Source organism: Pantherophis guttatus, chromosome 6 (assembly GCF_059756535.1).
Source record: "Pantherophis guttatus breed Tessera chromosome 6, ASM5975653v1, whole genome shotgun sequence".
In the NCBI taxonomy this organism is placed as follows: domain Eukaryota; kingdom Metazoa; phylum Chordata; class Lepidosauria; order Squamata; family Colubridae; genus Pantherophis; species Pantherophis guttatus.
Genome location: NC_142068.1, coordinates 56,748,824 through 56,768,329, shown reverse-complemented (window position 1 = coordinate 56,768,329; position 19,506 = coordinate 56,748,824). Strand labels below are relative to the sequence as shown.

General features: G+C 36.5%; 1 protein-coding gene across 2 annotated transcripts; it reads left to right on the top strand.

The window, feature by feature from the left end:
• The first annotated feature begins 3,189 nt into the window (after positions 1-3,189).
• On the top strand, positions 3,190-19,043 carry SFXN4 (sideroflexin 4). Of its 2 annotated transcripts, XR_015728667.1 has the most exons (15): positions 3,197-3,345; positions 4,817-4,882; positions 7,455-7,526; positions 8,254-8,280; positions 8,389-8,443; positions 10,008-10,033; positions 11,648-11,701; positions 11,794-11,877; positions 11,964-12,026; positions 13,503-13,590; positions 15,038-15,153; positions 16,181-16,266; positions 17,393-17,453; positions 17,634-17,742; positions 18,713-19,043. XR_015728667.1 is itself a non-coding variant. In XM_034440256.3 (14 exons), exons 1-14 carry the CDS (start codon positions 3,307-3,309, stop codon positions 18,788-18,790), a joined length of 963 nt encoding a protein of 320 aa, XP_034296147.2. In that variant the 5' UTR covers positions 3,190-3,306; the 3' UTR covers positions 18,791-19,043. The 2 variants fall into 2 exon arrangements, 1 of the variants encoding a protein (XP_034296147.2); XM_034440256.3 differs by lacking the exon at positions 17,393-17,453 and having other exon boundaries at positions 3,190-3,345.
• Positions 19,044-19,506: the final 463 nt, after the last annotated feature.

Sequence of the window (19,506 nt, the reverse complement as noted above, 5' to 3'; positions counted from 1 at the left end):
CAGGATGTCCCTTTGGGAATTACCTTTGTGATCTAATCATGAAATCATCATTATTATTCAGCATAATAAATAAGCTATTAAATATTTTGGAATACTGAAATGAAAACATTAAAAAATTAAGAGTAAATGAAGAATATACAGTATGCTATTATTTTATAAATAAAAAGAAGAAGTTGTGAGCCAAAGTCTGTTAATACCAACACTAAACTTTCGCATGTTTTGGAAATGTTGCTGTGAATATTTAGTAATACTTTGAGTATAAATTTTCAATACTATACTGATGGAATATTAATTATATAGAGAATTTATTATTGTGAAAATTGTTAGAGCTTATTTTTGAACAAGATTTTTCACATCACAATTAAATGCATAACTATGAAAGTTAGAAACTATGAAAGAACTTCAAAAAGAAAACTGGATTTTGCTATAATTACATGTAGTCTCACTTATCCCACCAGTATATTTTTTATTTGCTTTCCCTTGCTTCGATGCTCAATGCTCTCTGTACTAGCAGGATATTCCTAGTAATCATTTGTTGGAATGCATGGAAGCACTATTTGTATGAACAGGTGTTGCACCACTGGTCTTTTATGAATAATTGCTGTGCTTTATGCAGACAGCAATTCAAGAAGAGGATGTGGCAGCCATAGAAATGAAACTAACTACATTAGTATTGGTGCCACATAAATGATGCTAGCTAAATCGATATCAGTGCCATCTCAAAATACTTGTTTCTGATCATTGGAACTTCTATGCAATCTTTTACAACCCACAAGTCTGTAATTCTCCCTGATTCATTTAGTTTCATTTATTTGACTGAAATTCCATTTTTTTCTCTAGGAGGTCTGGATAGTTTAAGCAAGTATCTCTCCTATTTCATTCCCACCCCAGCAACCCTGTGAAAACTAAAGAGAAATTTCCTGGCAGAACAATTAATCAGTGGAATGACTTGCCTCCAGAAGTTGTGGGTGCTCTTTTTTAAGAGACTGGACAACCATTTGTCTGATATGGTATAGGATTTCCTGCTTGAGTAGGAGGTTGGACTAAAAGACCTCCAAGGTCCCTTCCAATTTTGTTATTCTGTTCTCTTATTTGTTAAAGAGGTTGGTACTTTGCCCATTGTTATCCAATGAGCTCTGTGATCCAGTTGAGTTTTAAATTGGGATTTCTCTGGTATTTTGAATTGAAAGCTTATTATATCTTTTTTTTTTTTTATAAGGGGGAATGGCATGATGGTGTGACTAACCACAAAGCCCTGTTATATAAGAAAACAAACTGGTAAAATTCTTCTAGCACAGGGGTGTCAAACTCAAGGCCCATTTTCGCTGACTGTTGCAGGAGGCCGTCGCAGCTGAAAACAGACCTCAGGAGCCCGTTTTCACTGGCAGAGCACTGGAGCCAACCCAGGCACCCTTGACACGAGTAATTTTGAGCTGGCCATCCTCCCCCCCCCCAGGTCAAACACAATCAATGCTTTCTGCCATCTCATCCTTTTAGGTCAGTGTCCTAACACAGCAATAGATTCATTTTTTCCTCAGAAAATGAATATTTTGAATAGTTCTAGAATTTAAAAGGATTCTTGGAAATTATGTCTTGCTCAACATTCTAGTTTCTAATTTATACCCACCCCCATTTTTTCAAGATTAAAACATTTTTTTTTAAACAAGGGCATGAAATCTGGTAGGCACTAATGGAAGGTCTATAGTTATCATAGAGGTGGGTGAGGACATTCTGTTGGAAAACCAGATATATATTTTTCTGGATGATTAATGGCCTGATGAGGGCCGAGTTATAAGCCTTTTGAGCACATGGACATCTTGAAAAAGGAATAAATAAAATTGCATGATTGGTCACATCTGTTTCTGCACTCACAAGCTGGGATAGTGCTTATGTGCACAATAACGTACATTCATTTTCACGCTTCTGATTAATCCTTGACTGAATTACTTGGCTATACCCTTGAAAATGCTTCTGTACCCTTAACTCCGCACAAGAAAATTGCTTGGAAAGATTATATATTCAGTATACAGGTTTATTATTATTTATTATTCATTTGACTTGATGTAATTACTTCTGAATAGCTGTGAAGTTGCATAAGCCATTTCCTGTCATTGAATATCCTGAAGGAAGTACTCTGTGACATTTCTCATTCTGAAACATGACACTCTCCAGAACATAGGAGGGGGGTTTTTTGTGTATTTTTGGTAGCAAGATCATCATCATATTCTTATCAGCACACTCTAGATATGCAAAATAGGGAAAAACATAAGTGAGTCTCTGAATTTGATTTTCTGGCAAATCACCCAGAACATAAGATTTGGCAACATACCAATGCTGTGGTGATTTGGCAGCATACAAATTTTAACAAATATGATAGAGATTCAACTATGAGAATGACATTTGCATCTGGGTGATATTGAGAAAGTGCTTGATTTGACTGAATTAGCTCAATACAAAATATCCAGATTTGGTGTGTTTCATATACGATTTATTATTCGGTTTGTAAAAATTGCAGATTCTGTCATTTTCAAAGGAAAGCTTTTTTTTAAAAAAATATATTTTGTCTTTCGCCTGGGGCGGCACAACAGTCATCTATCTGGCTAGCTAGACTGGAAATCCAGCTCTTTGATTCCCTTCTAATTCAGCGTATTGCGGGAATTGACGCAGGTGGGTTACCCACGTCGTAGTTAGCCCGATGCAAACGTACTGCACGATTCGCGCTATGAGCCAGTAAGCGCGCAGTTTGATCCGAGCCAGAAACGTTCGCTTCGCACAGCACACGGTCGTCATCGCGTCGCGTGCCAGATTCACACAACGCGTGCATTAGATCAGTTGCCCAGTCCCTTAAGTTACGCGAACCCAGGCTAAAACTTCCTATCCGTTCATTGACAGGCCAACTGCAGTTTTGATAATGACTGCAATTGTTTTGATTTGAAAAACTAAGTGCAAAAGCGTGTTGCATTTGGGGTGTTCCTATATTTATTCCTAGCCTTGAAGTAGGGAGGACTGTCACTCCGTTCCACATATTTTGCGACTCTGCACTTGCCATCCCCCCTTTTCCCGAGAAACGGGGGAGAATCTTTCCACGGGGATTCGAGTTTTTCGGGTGAAAATGGGAGTGTTTGAAAAACCCTTTGAAAATCAAATCGGCGTCCGAGGAACAAACGAGCAGCGGTGAGCATGAATGACGTCAAAGGCGAGGGAGGGGATGATCCCGCAATCGCGAAAAGCTCTCCACGGGTGGGTGGGTGATTTTGCCGACGTTTTCCGGAACCAGCCGCTTTCCGGCGCGACCATCCGAGCATCATGGATTTGAATTTGCAGTTTTGGAGAAACGAGGGTCAAGTACGGATCACTGTAAAGCGTTATGCCGCGGTCGCAAAGGGGCGGGGATCAACTTTTCTAGTGCAGCCTGGAAGTGAAAAGATGAGCCGGGCGGGAATTGTGGGTGGGGGGGAAGCGAGGCTTTGCCCTCGGCTGGCGTGTGGAAAAGGGCGATCGAAGGACTAAATGGCTTCGCCCTCGCCCTGCAGCCGTGGAAGTTGAGAGGCAGGAAAAACCGGCGGGTGAGGTGGAAAGAGTTATTTCTTCGATCCGGCAAAATACACAAACTAGGTTTTAAAACAAGGAAGGAAAAGCAGCACAGCAAGAAGTATGACATTCCCATTCCAGAACACTCAGCAAATTATTAAGCCCAGTGTGATAAAAACATAGTGTAATAAATGAGAGCACGCTAGATATATTAAATGTGTTCTTTCCTAAAATCTACTCGGAAGTAAGCCTTGTTGATTTCAATGGAGCTTACATGCTTTTTAATGGATATAGTATCACACCCTGGATATCTGGATTAAATGGCATTTGTATGACTACAGCCACAAAGTCTTTCAACTGTCCTCTATCTTTTTTGAGTGGGCATAATCTCATTGCCCTAAAGAAAAGGAATACTCTTTGATTGTATCTGAAAATTGGTCCTGAGACCCATACAGTTTATTTTAAACTGCTTTGCAGAGTTCTTGGCCCTCTACTGCAAATATTTGAAAGCAGAAGGAAAGGGAATGGTTTCTGGATCTGTTCTGTTTGCTCTTAAGTGAAACCTATACAACATTAAGGGTGAGAAAAACAAAACAAATAATCCTTTGGGTTGTACTATAGGAATCCTGAAATGTACTCAGTTTTTCTGTGTTGCCCACTATCGAGACAATAGGAGAAAGAAATAGAGGCTGTATGCCTTCAACTCTGAAAGAATTGTATTCTAAGCTCTGGGTTACCCTCTGGATAACAGTCCAACATTTGGCGTTCTCCTTGCCCAGTTGATTTTCAGTAAGTCTACTAGAATTGTAGAACAGGTGTGGCTTAATAGAAATGACTTTTATATGACCTTGTTTTTGTAAGTAACACTATAATAAAAGTTGATAAGCTTAATATTTTCCCATTAAAAACAACCCATTTCCCCATGCTTGCAAAACAGGTGAGGATGAAAGAATATTTTAGTCCCATACACCCGTCCCCCAGTTGATTTTTCTTGTCAAAACGATGTGATCCTTTATTTGAGTTATTGAGTTTCCATGAATCACATACCAGAAAGATCAATCATGAAGTTTCAAAGGGTTGTGGGATATGCTTTTGATGGATGACTTGACTATGCCAGGTATCTTGTTTAATCAAAAAAGCACAGGTTTGGGGTAATGGAGAGCAACTTTGGCTTTGATGTGTGGATAAAACTACTGGATTTATGTTATTGGGCAATTTTGACTAATTTAAGTATCAGTGCAAAAATATATTCAAGCTCAGGTATCTTTTAAATGTCTTTCTTTAGACTTTTTACGAAAGGTTGAAGCAATGGATAGAAATTTTAGACCCCTTCGTCGTATTTACACGTGAGGTAAGGAACCTAAGGGTAAGGATATTGAAACTTGAAAGTAAGCTATAAAGATTTCTGTGAGCATGTTCATATGACATTAAAAATTTACAGGTAGTCCTTGTTTACTGATTGCCTTATTTAGCAACCATTTGAAATCATGCTAAAAAAAGAGTTGATTGGATTGAGATGGCTGGCTATAGAAATTGAATAAATGACAGCTTTGTGATCAATCTTCGGATTTATGACCATCACAGCATCTCACAGTCACATTTGTGTGTTTTACAACTGACTTACGATAAGCAAGTGAATAGTGAATGAACAAGTAAAATGTAAATTGCAGTCACAGAGCTTAATGATGGAGTGCAAGTCCCAATTGTGATCTCAGATTGACGATTACTTTTAGATCAGGGGTGTCAAACTTGTGACCCTTGGGCCTAATGCGTCACACGCAAGCCATGCCTACCTTGGCTCCTCAAAGGAAAAAAAACATTGCATTACATTGTGATACGTCACATGACACAATTGAGTTTGACACCCATGCTCTAGACGCTGCATCAGCTGCAGCCTGGTCTTTTCTTCTTGGCTATTTTAAGGTAGCTAACTGAGCAACATTACTTTGTCTGTTTGTTTTTTTCCTCCAAACTCAAATCAAGGCAATTAATATTTTGTTCGGCATCAGAGCTACTATATAAAGGATGTGGGGAAAATGAATGTTTTTCTAACCCTTTAAAAAAACAAAAAACTTCCTTGCATGCGTGGGTAAATGGAAGAATAAATTTTGAAAGTGGAGTAGTGAAATATAGCTTCTGAAACAATTTGTAGCCATTCCTGTAACCTGTTTCATTTCCCTGGAGCAACAAGAGCCATAAATTAACCATTAGTTTGAGACTGGCTATAATGCTAAACCAAAGCTAGATCAAATAAGTCAAGTGCAAGCCACAGTTTCAGACTGTATCATTAAGACAAAGAACCTTAATAGTGCGTAACATTTTCTTGATTCAGACAACATACAAAATACAACCACAAGGGCCATGTAGATGGAAGAATAAAATCAGGCAGCTTGCATAAAAATGATCGTTAATGTAACATGCTTGTTATTTTCCCACAAGTTTTCAGTCACAGTAATATTATTTTAAAGAAAAAAAATAATTTCCAATTTTTGTTATGTGTAATAACAAATATTTGAAAGAAAGAATTTACCCATGTGTGTTGGCCTGCGATACACAGAGCGAACCACTGCATTGCACCAAATTCAGGCTGTCGCCAAAAAGAGCAATTCTGCTTGCTTTTAGCTTTGAGGCTCCTTGCACTTATCAGTCAAAAGATACAGGTACTTCAGCGTTTTCTATTTTATCTATATATAAATATATATATATATCAATTTTCTTACTTCTTCATAGGGTTTATGTGTGTTTTTCTTCTAGCCAGGTTTTCCCTACGTAGCCAAGGTTTTTTTGTAGCTCCAGCTCAGTAGAATCTCATCTACTCTGTTCTGGGCTTTTTTCTTTTCTAACACCTAGCAAGCTCTCACTGCTAGGTGGGAGACCTAAATAGATTCATTTCTAGCTCGTTACTGTCATCAGTAGGCCACACCCATATCCTCCCTGTAAAGGCATAGTATCAATTTTCTTACTTCTTCGTAGGGTTTATGTGTGTTTTTCTTCTAGCCAGGTTTTCCCTACGTAGCCAAGGTTTTTTTGTAGCTCCAGCTTAGTAGAATCTCATCTACTCTGTTCTGGGCTTTTTTTCTTTTCTAACACCTAGCAAGCTCTCACTGCTAGGTGGGAGACCTAAATAGATCCATTTCTAGCTCGTTAGCTGTCATCAGTAGGCCACACCCATATCCTCCCTGTAAAGGCACAGTATCAATTTTCTTACTTCTTCGTAGGGTTTATGTGTGTTTTTCTTCTAGCCAGGATATATATCCAACCACCAGTGGGAAAGAAATAGTGCTGTTTGATTCATAGTCAATATATTTAAGGAAGATTGAAATAGGTTCTCTGCATGAATACATAAATGGTTTGGGACTGGAAAGAATATGCTATAGTAGATTACTGATCTGGACTCCTGACATTCTTCCTCCCCTTGAAAAGTCTTGCAGATCAGATTGGAGCAGGGGTGAAATGCTCCTGGTTTGGACCGGATAGCCCGATCCAGTAGCAATGACAGCAGGTGGTTCGGAAACCTGGTAGCAAAAACCCCTGTTGTAGAAAAAAAATTTTAAAAGTAAAAAAAAAGAAAAGAAAAAAGTTGGCCACACCCACCCAGTCACATTAACCCCACCAAGCCACGTTCACAGAACCGGTAGTAACAAATTATACATTTCACCACTGGATTGGAGCAGCAGCTCTGGGAAAGAGAGACAAGCCCCTGATGCTTTCTTCTGGATCTATTTGTGTCCTAGAAGCTGCTCTGAGTTTGTCCTTTCACCGTCCACTGTGAAGAGTGGAGTAGAGAAAAACCATGCCCAACACTGGTTGAATGTATTTTGTGTCACAAAACACTCTGTGGAAAAAAAATAACATCACAAGAAAAAAAATGCTTATTTATAGAAAAAAAAACCAGTTTAATTCCATTTTTCTTCTAAATGCAGGCGGACATTAATGCATCAAGAGATCTTTTACTGAATACTGGAGAAAATGTAACGTCTTCACAAGATAAAAAGGTACAATGATATTTTGAACATATTTGTATATTACGGTGTGCATTCTAGGGTGCAAAAATGATTAGGTTTCTCATTGCTGTGCCCTGATATGTAGGCTGAAACTTGAGGCATGGAGAGAGGAACTGATTTCGTAACTGTCTTCATTCTGATCCCAACTCCCAAGTGAGGACTAAATACTGCCTTTGTTCATGTGATGTTATCTGTAAAGTAGTCATGCATTGATACTACTGAACACATTTCTAGTGTGACATCAATAATTACCCCTGTCCCATGACAGCCACACTTTGAATAAATAAGAATCTTAGGTTTAAAACACAAGAAATTTATCTAAAGACGCTAACAAGTGAAGTGAACAAACTTTGAGTACCAACCCAGAATTCATTCATGACAAGCCAATTTTAATTAGTTCTGAACTTACAGAACCTTATTACTTCTAGGTATCATATATATCTATATTTTATGATCCTATGATTTAAATGTCACAATTTCTTTAGATGAGTTGAAATACAACTTGAATGAAGCTGCCAGATTAAAAAAAAAGTGATCTAGGATATGGGTTATAATATGGCAAATTATGTGCAAAAGCATCATCGAAGGACAAAAAAACCCAAAACATTTTAAATAACCCCATCAGTGGTTCTTGAAAAGCTAAGCCATTCCACAATACATATTCAGCTATAAAATAGTACCTGACCTATTTCTAAAATACTCCTTTCCAATGTTTTAGGTCAGAGATGCCTGGAAAATAAGTCTGGTGAGTTTTCCTATTACATTTAAGAATTATTTTAACTTGTTCTTTTCATTTTTTAGTAGAGATGTCCCATAATTCTTTGGGATTATGTATGTATTTTTCTTTCTTCAGAGCTGCGTGAATTCCAGCACTGGTGATACAATTCCATTCTACTTTAGAGGAGGAGGTCAGTTTCAAATATCATTTTATTGCAATTTGAAGTCAGGTTTTTACATAATTGTTTACTTGTTTGATCACCCACCTTTCATTCAGAAACTCAAGGAACTGTATATAAACCCCTTCTTATTTTATCTCTTAACCACCATCCTGTGCAGTGGGTGGGGACGTTGGAAATGAAGGGTCCAGCAGTAGCTTTGGAGCTCTGTGATTGATGATGGATTTCAATCTAAGTCTTCCGATTTATAGCCCCCCACCTTAATTACTTCCTCACACTGTTATTAGTACTGATAAACTGATGAATAATAACAGGAAGGAAAATCAATTGTCATATAAAAGTTATTATTACTGTTATTAATGGAGATCATCCATAGCCTGCATTTATTTTCTTGTATTCCTGGAAAGCATGTTAGAATATGATCTCAATATTAATTTATACATTTGTTTTTATTGTTGATTGTGAGTTGATGAGTATGTGAAGTGAATATATTCCAACAGATGCAGACTAGCATTATAAATCATGCTAAATTTTAATGTAGTTTGCTTAATTTGGGCTTAATGTGTTGCATGCAGTCAGCCATTATAGTTGGTAAACAAAGATTGTGGCTTAGCTTATTGTGTCGACTCTGATGGTTGCAGTTTATTTAGTAGATCGTAGTTGAACAAGTTGCATGGTTTAAGTAGATATCTAAAGTAAATAATCAAATATGTCTTCTTAAGTGCCATAATTATTATTATACATTAACAATATCATAATTAAAAAAATAGCCCACTCCATGATTTTTAAGGCTTCATTGTCAATTTTTAAATCTTTGAGCTTAGCAATATTTGTCTTGTTAGGACTTGCTTTCAGCATGTAGGAATGAGAAGAAAATTAATCGAAAATCTGTTGCATTATTGAAGCAATTAATTCCTAGAGTACAATTTTGCCTTCTTTTAAATAACTGACAACCTCTAAAACTTCCATTGCTTATTTAGCATCAGTAATTTTCTAAAGTAATGAAGTATAAAACTCAAAAAACCCCAAAAGGTTCCATAATTCCATGTTTTTTATTCTACATACAGGTAGTCCTCGATTTACAACAGTTCATTTAGTGACTGTTCGAAGTTACAACGGCACTGAAAAAAGTGACTTACGACCATTTTTCACACTAATGATCATAGCAGCATCCCATGGTCACGTGATTTATATTCAGATGCTTGGTAATTGGTTCGTATTTATGACAGTTGCAGGTATCCTGGAGTCATGTGATCCCCTTTTGTGACCTTCTGGCAAGCAAAGTCAATGGGGAAACCAGATTCACTTAACAACCGTTTTACTAATTTAACAACTGCAGTGATTCACTTAACAACTCTGGCAAAAAGAGTCGTAGAATGGGACAAAACTCACTTAACAAATATCTCACTTAGCAACATAAATTCTGGGCTCAATTATGGTTGTAAGTTGAGGACTACCTGTAGTGCCTAATTTATCATTACTGTATATGTTGTAATTTTTATATTTCTATCACTCCCTTCGATGGACTTGTTCAACAAATTTGCTAACTGCACAGTTTTCTTTCATTCTTTCAAAGGTTTTGTGTGTATTTCTGCTTCATTGGTGAGTAACAATGAAAGTTTTCAGAATATATGTATTGGAGTTTTAAAATGAATAAAAATATAAATCTTGATACCATTGTACTAATTCCATTTTTTAATTGGGCTCAAATTAGTCAATATAATTTGCATGCAGTGTTTCAGTGCAGAGATAACACATACTGCTGACAATTTCTGGAGAGCAAACTGGTCTTTGCACCAGTATAATCCAAATTGGCCACACAAAAGAGGGAGATACTGGCAATTTCTGAGTCACCTTCGATTCACAGGATACAACATTTTTTAAGAAAAGATTCCATTTCCTCCTAAGCAGCCCAGTGATAATCACATAGCACAAAATGTTTATAGATGGAAAGAAGAAGAAAACATGACGGGGAGAGGCTCATGAAATCAACAAACATAAATGAGGAATAGAATTTGGTGGGAGGGAAAATAAAATAAACTGCTTAGATGAAAGAAGAAGTGAGATAAAAAAAGGACCTGAGGGCTGACAGCATTATTTATTAGTACATATGTACAGATGTACTAATAATATGTACATTAGTACATATTATTCATTAGTACATATTGGGAAAGTACTTTAAAGCATTTTCATATATATTTCATATGATATATATTTTATATAATTGTGAAATGCTTTTTTTCACCTCAAAATATTGAAGAATTTTTTTTAAGGTAGTCAAGATTGGACTCAAGCACATTTAGCCTCCAAGTACTCTAAAGTGGACACAAAACATTATAGGCCCATTGTAAATACATATGTTGATTTGCATGAGTGTATAGATGAAGGGATAAAGGTATAGATGAGTGTATAGATGAAGGGATGCGGTGGCTCAGTGGCTAAGACGCTGAGCTTGTCGATCGAAAGGTTGGCAGTTCAGCAGTTCGAATCCCTAGTGCCGTGTAACGGGGTGAGCTCCAGTTACTTGTCCCAGCTTCTGCCAACCTAGCGGTTCGAAAGCACGTAAAAAATGCAAGTAGAAAAATAGGGACCAACTTTGGTGGGAAGGTAAGAGCATTCTGTGCGCCTTTGGCGTTTAGTCATGCTGGCCACATGACACGGAGACGTCTTCGGACAGCGCTGGCTCATTGGCTTTGAAATGGAGATGAGCATCGCCCCCTAGAGTCGGGAACGACTAGCACATATGTGCGAGGGGAACCTTTACCTTTATAGATGAAGCAGCTTTGTAAACGTAGGAGTTGCTTTGTTTTTTATTGTGCGTGAACACAGTTTTATTAAGATTATTGTGATGTGTAAGTTGCCATAACCCTGTCTTAATTTATCTTATCCCAAAAAATATGGAGGCCAAAATACCATTTGAATGGTTTTAAGGGCAGTGGTAAAATAATATGTCTGGCAGAGTAAAGTGGTGCTACCAATAGAAGATGTGGTAAGTTCAAGCTTCTTTAAATTCTATTGACTGGAGGTGAAGTGACTTGGGAGCAGTTACCTCACATGGGATCCGTGGTGCCAGTAGCAAATTTAGATTTGGGCTGGATATCTGCTTCTGGAACTATATGATGGTACTGTAGCAAATTATAAAATGATCTGCTAGTGCAGGTATGTATCTTTGCAATATTGTCCAGATGTGTTTCCCATATAAATTTCTATTCACAGGCTGCAATTGCTTCCTTGCCATACAAAACATTTTTCTCATCGTTTTCTCGGCAGGTACTGGCCAAACCATTCACTTTTATTAATTTGTTTAGATTAATTTATTAACTCATATTGATATTATGCATTTGTAATCTCAACTTTTACAGTTTGTTTTCCATGCATATATTGGTGGATTCAGTTTGGCAAACAGGAATTCTGTAAAAAGACCATTGAAGAATGGTGAGAAAAATGTAAGTATATGTGGCAGATTGGAACAGATTTTTTTGCAGTGTAGAGAATGGGTGTATTTTCATGGTGTCACATTTTTTGTTTACAGAAATTTCCATGGAAACAGGCATTTCTGTCTGTTGGAAGCACCCCAGGTTTGGCCTTAATAGGAGTATGTATTGCCAATTTCTGATTGATTTTTGTTTTCTAATTATGCTTTTCTTTCAAGAAAAAGTTGCATGGATTCATATTTGGAGTTATTTGTTAATTTATAGACAGTGCTGGTAATCTGATCTAAAGGTTTTCCAGCATTTTTTTCTAAATGAGAAGGAAATTTATGTTCAGCATCCTTGTTTAAAATTGCCTCCAACCATATGTTCAAATTCAATGGGTAATGGCTAAATTTATCATGCTTATTCATTGGGATGTGAGCTAAACTTAGTGCTGTTTATTTGTATGTGTTCATGGTTTTCCATAGATTTTGTAGTGTCTCTGCTCTTCAAAGCTTGATATTCCCAATCTCTTGTTGCCAGACTCAAGTCTTTTTTGCCTAACTATTTATTTTTACCATGTCTGCATTGATAAACAGCAAAATGCCGTGGAGAGCATGTACTAATGAGGGAGAAAGACAGTCTGTAGAGTTTATTATGTTTGTTTAGTTTCAGGATATATAATTAAAATATCAGTATTTTAAACATGCATAGGCTAAGACTAAGACTCATACCTGATCAGAATACCTCTAGATTGCTGTTCGATTTTCTTAAACTATCAACAGTTAACCTATTTATGACCTGAGCTGACTTGCTCCTTCCTTTCCCCTAGCCTTTATGGTAAGAGTCAGCAATCTACAGCTCAGAAGCTGGATCTGGACCACCAACCAAAATCATCCAGCCCATTGTCCTCCAAAAATATATATAAGTTTGGAATTCTACCTCAGACTTGATGTATAACTGCACTGCTGTATATTAACAAAAAATAATGTTTTGGATGGGTATTATAAGCCCATGTATATGTATTTATGAATTACTCCCAAGTCATAAGATGCTCCTTGAGACTCTTCTGAGCACAGTCTTACATTTTCCTTTGACCATGGCTCACTTTCTTCTAAGAAGCCTGTCTTTAAGGTTTACCCCAAAGAGTCTTCCTAGTGCCAGAATATTCATGCAAGAGAGAGAGGGAGAGGCCATTGGCTTACAGACTTGATCTCTGGCCTTTGAGTGGTAGAAGGTTGCCAATCCCTGCTCTTGTGGCTTTAGGAGGCCTGATGGTGGTATGATGTCACTAAAAGGGACAGTGCTACTTTGACTGTTGTGTTTTCTGGTTTGGAAGACTAGGAGTTAAAGGGCAGAAGAGGCACACTAAACTTAATAAAAGACTAATATCCTATTTTAGATCTTATTTTTAAGTGGAAGGGGGACCAGAAAAAAATGAATATGGGCTTACTGAGGATATACTTATGAACGTCACCATGTCCAGATTGATAAACAGCAAAGTGCCGTGGAGAGCATGTACTAATGAAGGAGAAAGGAAAAGAAATCACCCTTTTCCCATGAAATAAAGCAAAATAACAATGTCATTGACCTCTCTCACCCTGTCTCCTTTTCCCTGTCTCCCTTCACCCCCTCCTCCCACAACCTGTTGTTTTTAGACTCTCCCACAATATGTTATAGAGAGTAAAAAGTCACTAAATACTCCAGGGCATTTCTTCAGCAAGTTCATGGCAAGTGCTTTTTTTGGTGAGTAAAAGAGTTACAGTTCTTTAAAACATTAGTTACAGGTGTTATCTTATGTAATTTTTGCTGTGTTTTATCAGGTATAAACATTCTTTCAAATATAATATTTATGTTGTAAACATATTAACTTGAAAATGTGACCATGTTGTTTAAAAATTGTCCTTGTTTGAAAAAAACCTAAATGTTGACAAACACTGCATATTAATAATTTATTGCTGGAAATCAGCTACAGAGGTCCCACTTTGCTTTTTTATTATCATTTATTTAATAAGCCTCATGCTAGAGGAAAAAAATTACATTTTAAAATTGTGAATAGATTCTAAATACTGGGCATATTTCCTAGAGATGTTCTTTTAATACAAAGCAATCATTCCAATTATATTAACAATTTTGTTCATATTATCCCTAAATGTGACAATAACAGGGCAAGACCAAATAACATGAAGTAATATCATTTGTACTGGATTTATCTCTAAATCTTAATCCTTGCTTAATAAAAGTATAAAATTTTGTCAAGAAGGTGGTTTTCAAGTGTTTTTGCAGCCTTTCAGATATAAAAATCCTGTTGATTGGTAAAATATAAGATAGCGATTCCAGTCCAACCCATTTTTATTATTAATAAAGAGCCAAACATGTTTAGGCAGAGGCTTAGCACATTTTATGGGAGTGCCATTGTTTGGTTATCCTACCCAAAGATTGCTCTTCTTTTATCCAAACTTCTTTGATTTCCTCCTGAAGTTCAATGACAAGAAACTTTAACTATTATGTAGAATTGATAACGTAATTTCAAAGGCATTGCCTCAGATTTCTCATTCCTATAGTTACCCTAAATATCTGGAATAAATTTAGCCCATTCTCCTTGAAATAATTGTAGTTACAGATTGTTCACACATCCGTTAGTTTCAAACTCCCAATTGTTTTAATTCCCAGTTTATTCTGATAAAAGGGGGTGCGGCTTTCATTTAATTCAGAAGGTCACATGGTAAGCTTATCAGAATTTCCAATAATTAGCATCTATTTTTTTATGCATTATTGTACATCACATACATCATATTACTGCTTCTTCTGGGTCTCTGTGGGTGCGTCCATATATTTTTTTTCTAAAACTGATGCAGAAAATTATGAAGAAAATTAGAATACTAGAAAATTATGCCAATTTGACTGAAGTTTCAGTATGAGCCAAGTAAACACTGGAAACTAAACCTTCAGCAGTTTCTGCATAAATCAACTGATTATCAAAATCATAATTTCTGGAAGAGACTCCAACAATTGCAGCAGAATTTAAGCAACAATGCATTTCTTTTTGTGTTTAATTCTACAATGTCCGCCACAACTTAAGTCACTGTTCTGCTTTGCTAATATAAATGTTATCATATGAATTGAGAGTTAGGGCTAATAATCCTTGTTTACATTTTTCACCAAGCCTGATCTCCTCCCCTGTTCTCTGCAGGTGTTCTCTGTGCATGCAATGTGTTCGCAGTCAGGAACTGGGAACGTGACAATGGGATTAAGGTCATGCATAGCACGGGTGAAGTTATTGGAATGTCTCAAGTGGCAGGGAAAAAAGTAAGTGAAGGAACATATGTTTCCCCTGGCTTGGTTTCCCCCGTTCTGTTCCATTTGAACTAAACACTTCTATGCTCAATTAAATTAAATCATCACAGGGATATTAGCCATTTAGAAGGAAAGCCTGTCAAAAGCTATTATGACAACTATTCATTACTTCTATTAAAGGAGGCAATAGATAATTTGAGCTACTGGAAATAGAAGTGGAAAAATGTAAATATGCTTGTATCCTGCTTGTGGATTTTTATTTGGCTCTTGGATTAGACAGGCATTTGATCTGATCCAGCATGATTATTTTTTTTTGTTCTAAATTTCTGTATTTTACATTTACATTTAGTAGCATTCTCCCCATTATTTATTTACTAGAATTTCCTTATGAACATGCATTTGGTGTGTTTCTCCCCCAAAAGGGGAAATTTTTGGTTTGGCCCTTTGTTTTATGGGGCTTCCCAGGCTTTATAATCATAATAAATAAGACTAATTGCTTTGATTGTAATTGTCCATTTGTTAAATCCATACTGGCTTTGAAGACTGGATTGTCTTGTCTTGTGATTTTTTTTCATTTAGTTCCAAAGTCATTGTTTCCTTATACTATACATTTGTGACATATAGCTTATCTAATGGAAACACATATTCTGGTAGCCCTTATTATGACAAAGATGGCCTCAGCAGCATTTTAGTGGATTTGTAGTTAGGATAAAACTGGTTCTTTAACATTGAGAACATTGAGATGTACAACTCCTAGTTCACATTTTGCTAAACTGACTGATGCATTAAGTTTAGTGATACATCTACTTTGATTTTCAATTCTACCAGCCATCCAGGAGCTCCAAAAAGTTGCCCATAATACTCAGCACTGGCCACCCTCTGATGCCACATTAATCGGACATGCTTGCTTTGGAAGGCCAAAAACTTTAAAAATGTGGTATCCAGATTAATAAAAATGCAAGCTCTTAAGAGACTTGAATATATTGTGATTCTGACTTTCCTTTTGTATGCATATCTGTTTTTTCCCCCTTCTGCATAGGCTGTAAGAGAAACAGCATTATCCAGGGGTATACTCTTTGGCGTGCCAATGATTATTTCTGAAACTACTGTGTATCTCATAAATCGGTAAGATAAATAGGTTTCCTCAACCAAATAAGCAGGAAAAAAGCAAATACCCATTATCAATAATGAAATAATATCATAACAGAGGAAGTATAACCTTCTGTTAGCCCATCTTGAACATTGGCCAATTATTTCTTAGTGAAATAAGCAGCTGGTTGAAATAAGCCTGGCTGCTGATTCTTCTTGTCTAGAAGAATTTAGGACCAAATAAGGTCTTCTATATGGTTTACAGAATCTGAAGTACCCCTGAATGCTCTGGGAAATTTTTCAGAAACGGGGGCTATTAATTCTATTAAGATTTGGATTGATGCAATGCGAAGAGCTGTCAACATTAGCAATCCAGAAAACACTGATCGCCTATTAACTACTTGGTACAATTTCCATGATGGTATTCTCCTAAACCATTTAAGAAGCATTTAAAACAGGTGGACAATGATGTCCCCTTTATGACTTGTGGACTTCAACTCCCAGAATTCCTGATCCAGTATGCTTGGCTCAGGAATTCTGGGAGTTGAAGTCCAGAAGCCATAAAAGGGCCATAATTGCACCCTCCCTTGATTTAAAAGATTACTTCTATCTTTTAAATGGTGAAATCAGGGAGACAAAAAAATGTTTGTTCTTCTAAAATGCTTTCTATATTTTATATGTCCATGCTTTCAGGATGTCATACTGGGCTCTGAATCTGGAAGAGTATTTTTGCAGTCCACCTTTCCACTCCCACCCATCAAACTGTCAATATTTGGCAGCAAACCATCAAAAGAAATGTTGGCCTACATTTATTTTTATTTTTATTATTATTATCATCATCTCTTTTATTCATTAAACATGAAACTCAGTCAACTGAACATTTAAAAATGTGTCACTAATACTATTGAGTGGTGCTAATGGTTGATACGGGTTGCTGCCAGCGTCCTAGGTATCAACCAAGTATCTTCTTAAAATTATGATGTTCCGAGTAGTGCAGTTTTTTGCAGTTCCGCTGGTGTTATCACAGGAAGCTGCAATTTCTTGATGTGTAATGTAAAATTCTTGGACATGGTATTATTATTATTATTGTTATTGTTATTATTATTATAAAAAAATATCCCTTCCAAAGAGCTGAAAGTTCCTTGCCTTTCCTTTCAATTAGACTTTAGTATCTCCATCCTCCCTATAGTGCTTGGCAGCCAAAATAACAAGAATAATTAACGGTAAGTAGTTGTGGAAAGTGTCCTTGTATCCATCTAAGAGTCCAGGTTATCAATGGTTTTCTGGTTTTGGGGGAGCAGCTACAAAAAAAAAATCTGTACTGTTAAGTCAGTAATTCCAGACATCTTGAAGTTTTATCGGTCCCATGCTGTGTAATAACATGCCCTTACAATCTTTTGCAGCAGAAGAGTTTTACCACAACCATCAATGTTTTTGAGAGTGTTCCTGGTATATTTTTTCTGTTGGTTAATACTGCCCATTTCATTCAGTTGGACTCCACAGTTAAGAGAGGTAATAAGCATGTTTCATTTTCTTTGCCACTTTCAATAATCGGGTAGATCAAAGGGGTAAATGGCATTGCAAATTAGCAAAAAATATAAACCCTGACGAATAAAAATTAGGATTATATTTGCTGGGTCTCCAAGTAAAAAACCATTTGTTTAATGGTGATGCAAGCTCTCAGAAACTATAAGGATTGGAGTTGAACTACAGGTAGTCTTTGACTTATGACCACAATTGAGCCCAAAATTTCTGTTGCTAAGTAAGTGAACTTTGCCGCATTTTACAACCTTTCTTGTACAGTTGTTAAGTGAATCCCTGCAGTTGTTAAATTAGTAAAGCGGTTGTTAAGTGAATCTGGCTTCCCCATTGACTTTGCTTGTCAAAAAGTTACAAAAGGTGATGAGACACTGCAGCTGTCATGAATATGAATCAGTTGCCGAGCGTCTGAATTTTGATCATGTGACCATGGGAATGCTACAACAGTCATGTGACAATCAGTCATAAGTTCCTGTTTTCAGTGCCGTTATAACTTTAAAGGGCCACTAAACAGTTGTAAATCAAGGATTACCAGCACAGAGATGTTCACAATTTCCAAAGTTTAACGTTTGTAGAGATGGAAATTTAACAGATAGGGGACCAATATAACCTCCTTCAAAAAAGGAGGATGGAAAGTACTTAGATGATTTTAGATGATTTAAGTGCAGTATGTAGCATATTACTATATTTTCCTAAACATTTCTATTGATTTCAGAGGATTTGGGAGTATTTCAGTGTAAGAGACAAGATTTTTATTATTGATTGCCTACTCAATTGTCTTGTCTTTTGCATTACTAATTCAGAGACAGCAAGGTGAGATTTTGATGTAAATTGTAATATTTCAACATCCTATGATTTCTGTAACTCATGTCTTTGTACAGAAGTGGATCCAAGTGGTTAAAATAATCCAGTAAGAAATTTAAAATGTTCTCTTATTTTTCAGATAAAGCGAAATGAGCTTGAGCCTGATCTTGTCTCTTCCACTAAAGAAACGACGGTTTTTTTTTATAGGGGAGTTTAATAAAAACCTTGATGGTTTTCTAGGATTGCCATTCTTATAATGATGAAGGCGGCTTTTATGCATAAAAGAGGAACTCTGGTAATAAAGTGAAAGTTGGTCTGAAGTATTTTGAATCAACTGTAACAAAAAACTAAAACTAATTGGGGGTGGGATGGAAAATAATCATGTTCTTATTAATACTTCTCTGTACAGAAAGGATTTGGTTTTGTGATCTACTTATGCAGAATAATAAAAAGGCCGTTATTCAAAAAAACAGATCTCTTATCTAGAAATGCAAAATTGCATTGCAATCTGACTTTTATACCTTTTTTCTTTTAAATGGAAGGAGAACATATGCGATAAAATGAGATATTGGATTATAGCTGGGGACCCTCACATTCAAGGCCATTCTTAGCCGTGGAAAATTACTCTGATTTTCTATTCCTACTCTTTCTTTCAGCCCAACATGTTCCTTTTGGAGAAAGAAGTATTGCGTATATTGCTTAGGGCTTCTGGAGAAAAGATAGGAAATAAATAAAAATTAATTATATAGAATAAAGTCTGCCCTGGTCTATATTTTTGCTCTTCTAATGTGCTAACCCTTAATTTAACTGATAACTTAGTCCTTATTACAGTCTTTAGTGGGGTGAAATTCACTTACCTTCCTTACCGGTTCTCAAATGTGCACGCACCGCGCTCGCTTCGCTTACATACCGTCATCCGAGCATGCGCAAAGC